Here is a 3,977-nt window from a genome sequence, read left to right as displayed (position 1 = left end):
TCTGTTAAGATCAAAATAAAAATTGACAGGTGCTAATCAATCCACATTGCGCATGTGCGCATCAGCAACATGCTGTTTGAATTTTATTTTTTTTAACTTCTGGCTGATTGTCTAGATTAATAATAACACTGGTCTCTTTAGGTTTGTAATTTTTATTAGGTATTTTAAATTTTGGTACATTTAACTAGAAAATAAAGGATTTCGCATTCTGCAATGTGGGTTGTCTATCTTCTCAAACTGAATAAATTCAAGTTTTGAAACAATTTACTGTGAGCACTTTTATAAAATTTGGGACATGTCATATAAACATATGAATAAAACACGTTATAAAACCTCTGGTGTATATAATAACTAAAACAAAAGTACCACAAATTTAATAAAACATCACAGTCCTGAAAATACCAAATACCAAATTAGGAACAAAAATATTTCTGATCTGTTTCCAACAACAGAATACAATTCACCCAATAAAGATAAAAAATCTATTTTACAAATCACATTAAATAATATGACACAATAACCGTGGCTAGTAATAAATAATTAAATGCCTTATGGTCAGTCTTAAGCAGGATTGACAAATTATACAAATGAATCATTTCTTTGGCATTAAATAAACACAATTCGATACATATTTGCAGCTGTTCACGATAAATACTACTTCATGAAAATACACAAATGGCACTTATTTCCTCTTGGCAAGCAGGTCTGCAACTATCAGCATCACAGCCGTCCCGAACAAAAACAATCCGGCGGGCACCGACTTCAATATTTGGTCACCTAAATAAAGAAATATATGTAAGAAACACATCAAATGGTCATAAAAAACATGCGTTGATTAAGTGGACAAGCATGTCGACAAAACAAATGAGCAAGCAACAGGCGAAAAATTAAAGAGGCAAAATGATATTAAAGTTGTTCAGTAAATCATCAGAATAAATAGCACTGTTACTATTCCAGAACAACTATTTTGATGTGAGAACACAGAACATGACAACATACTGACTAAATTCGCCTAAGCAGGCACTAAACAGAGTAAAACGATCGCTAAGTAATTAGCTACCTGAAGACGGCTCCCCCGAATCACTTAATCTTGGCAAATCTGCCAACAAAAATAAAAAAAATACAAGCAACAAAATAAAAGTCAGTCAATTATGCCAACGAATGTTTATTTACGCAAAATTGAATCACGTCGTTGGCCTAATTGTGAGAAAACATTAATATTTACACAAACCATGTGTCTACGGAAGAAAATATGTCCTTAAACTATTCTTAACAAGAAACTTACAGACAATCCGAGGATATGACAACCTCTAACTTTAAAAAAATAACTTACTTTTACGTTCTGGATCGGCTTCTTCGACGGCCCAACCCAAACTCCTTTTTATTGCCTTCTTCCATCTGGAGTATTTAACGTCTCTGGCTGAAATATTGGAAGAAGGTTCAGAAGGGACAGACATACATAGTTAAAACTTACCATTTTCACTAATTGAAGGAGTGAATGTGTCACTGGGGACTGGCTGAATCTTATCCAAAGTCCATACTTGGATACCGGCCGCCATTCCGGCCGCAATGGCAGCACCCAGACAAGTGGTCTCCAACATTGTTGGTCTCACTGAAATGTAATCAAAGTTTATCTTCAATAATTTGAAATTAACAAATTATGTTTACCAACTGGTATTCCACAATAATCCGCCTGCATTTGCATTAAATAATCGTTGACGGTCATCCCGCCGTCTACAAGCATTGTATGAAGAGGATAGCCACAATCTAAAGTCATAGCTTCTAGAACATCCCTGACTTGAAAACAAATGCCTTCCAAAGCTGCTTTAACCAAGTGGCCTGGTTGAGTTTCTTCAGTCAGTCCACATATCACACTAAAAATAGAATGACATTTAATAAATTGATAAGTTGAAATATAAAAATACCTTCTAGCATCCTTTCTCCAATAGGGAGCATATAACCCAGAAAAAGCAGGCACAAATGTAACTTCTCCAACACTTCCCACTGATTGTGCTAGGTCTGCTGAATCACCTACATTATCTAATATTTGCAAATTGTCCCTTAGCCATTTCATTGATATTCCTATGACCACAAAGTTAAAGCTTGACACACCTTATTATACTTAACAAAAATAGTTACATATCTCATTCACGTACCTGCAATTGCAACTGAACCTTCTAAAGCATAAACAGGTCTCTTGTTTTTACCCAGCTGATATGCCACAGTTGTCAATAAGCCATGGGTAGATCTCACCATCTACATCAAACAAAATTGGAAATCAGGATCAGAAATTTAATTACTAGAATGTCTTACATTTGGTCCTGTGTTGTATAGTATAAAACAGCCAGTTCCATAAGTACTCTTTGCTTGGCCAGGTTTCAAACACATTTGCCCCACCAGTGCTGCCTGTTGATCACCTAAAACCTACTACATTTATAGTACAATCAATCAAATAAACTATGCACATTATTTACTCCAGATATGGGCACACCAACAAGTTTGCTAACAAACCAAATGTGTCCATATATTTCTGAGGAACTTCTAATTTCTGGCAGTATTTTCATGGGTATTCCAAAGACTTTGCACAGTTGTGGATCCCATTTCAAAGTTTCTATGTTCATCAGCATTGTTCTGGAAGCATTTGTTACATCAGTCAAGTGCACTCCACCACGAACACCTCCAGTTAAGTTCTAAAAGAATGCATTTAACAAAATGTGGAAGTATTATTTATTAATAACTGCTATACCCATATTAGCCAAGTATCAATTGTTCCAAATAAACATCTACCTTCATCTATGGCTTCTTGAACTTCAGGAACATTATCCATCAGCCATCTAATTTTTAAAGCACTGAAATAAGTACTGACTGGAAGTCCACATTTGTTTTGTAGGAAATTCTGTTTGTGCTTTCCATTTTGAAGAATTTTATCCACAGTACTAGATGTTCTCATATCCATCCACACTAAAATATTGAAATAAAATTTTTATTTATGTAATTTGTAGTTTTATTTGTACCTAAAGCATTGTAAAGTGGTTTGCCAGTGAATTTATCCCATAACACTGTTGTCTCTCTTTGATTTGTTATTCCAATTGCAGCAATATTTTCAAAGTTAATATTTAATTTGTCTAGATTATCACAAGTAACATCTATGGTGTCAATCACTGTTTGTAGTAGTAACATTGGGTCTTGTTCGAACCATCCTTCTTGTGGTATAATATGAGATACGGGAATTTGATGATAAGTTAGGACTTCTGCAGTTTTAGATGAAAATACCTAGAAGATATTTACGCAATCATTCATTTATATGTTAATTAGCATTTTTATTTTGAAAATAATCTAACCAGGAAACGAGTACTTGAAGTTCCTTGATCTATAGCTCCAATTAAAGTTCCGTAAGTCGACAAAGGTATGTAATTTTTTGGCTCGCACATTTTAATATTGTTATTTTTAATACCGGTTTTCTCCAAAAATTAAAATTTGCAACATCTACCAAAGGTTAACATTTTGACAATTTTGACAAATCAAAACAAACCAATTCATGGTGTCCAACCTTTGAAATACAAATGTTTAAAAAGTATTTTTAACGTGCTATCCTTAATTGCACATTTAATACAATAATAAATATAAGTATGATAAGGTTAAGCTATTTTATGGTTTCATGAAGGTAATAGGCAGTGAATGTTAAATAATATATTTATATACAATACAATACAGGTTACAGATTTATGTTTCAGTGCTTGCCTATGTAATCTCATTTTAGAAATAGTTGTTAATAAAATTATATATATTTATAATATTTGTATTAATTAATTTTAAACAATACGAATATATTTAAATAATAATTATTTTCATCTTAGCTAACATTAATAAACCCGTGAAAAGAAATCATTAAAGTGCAAGAGCAATAACAGAAAATAATAGTTTAAATATAATAGTGTATTTTAAAGGCTTTTAGTGGAATCCAGCAGGAAAATATT

The 3,977-nt window shown here is 32.8% G+C and overlaps 1 protein-coding gene across 2 annotated transcripts; it reads right to left on the bottom strand.

Annotated features, from left to right (window-relative positions):
- Positions 1-468: 468 nt before the first annotated feature.
- On the bottom strand, positions 469-3,510 carry LOC109604045 (glycerol kinase). 2 transcript variants are annotated; one of them, XM_020020577.2, is made up of 12 exons: positions 3,342-3,510; positions 3,015-3,273; positions 2,747-2,961; positions 2,475-2,690; positions 2,314-2,424; positions 2,157-2,256; positions 1,926-2,082; positions 1,669-1,874; positions 1,475-1,612; positions 1,334-1,420; positions 1,061-1,099; positions 469-777 (listed from the first exon to the last, which is right to left on the bottom strand). In XM_020020577.2, the coding sequence occupies exons 1-12, from the start codon at positions 3,429-3,431 to the stop codon at positions 683-685; spliced, it is 1,713 nt and encodes a 570-aa protein (XP_019876136.1). In that variant the 5' UTR covers positions 3,432-3,510; the 3' UTR covers positions 469-682. The 2 variants fall into 2 exon arrangements, with proteins under 2 accessions (XP_019876136.1, XP_019876137.1); XM_020020578.2 differs by lacking the exon at positions 1,061-1,099 and having other exon boundaries at positions 3,342-3,509.
- Positions 3,511-3,977: the final 467 nt, after the last annotated feature.

This window comes from Aethina tumida, chromosome 2 (genome assembly GCF_024364675.1).
Source record: "Aethina tumida isolate Nest 87 chromosome 2, icAetTumi1.1, whole genome shotgun sequence".
NCBI lineage: Eukaryota > Metazoa > Arthropoda > Insecta > Coleoptera > Nitidulidae > Aethina > Aethina tumida.
This window is presented reverse-complemented; position numbering and strand designations above follow the sequence as displayed.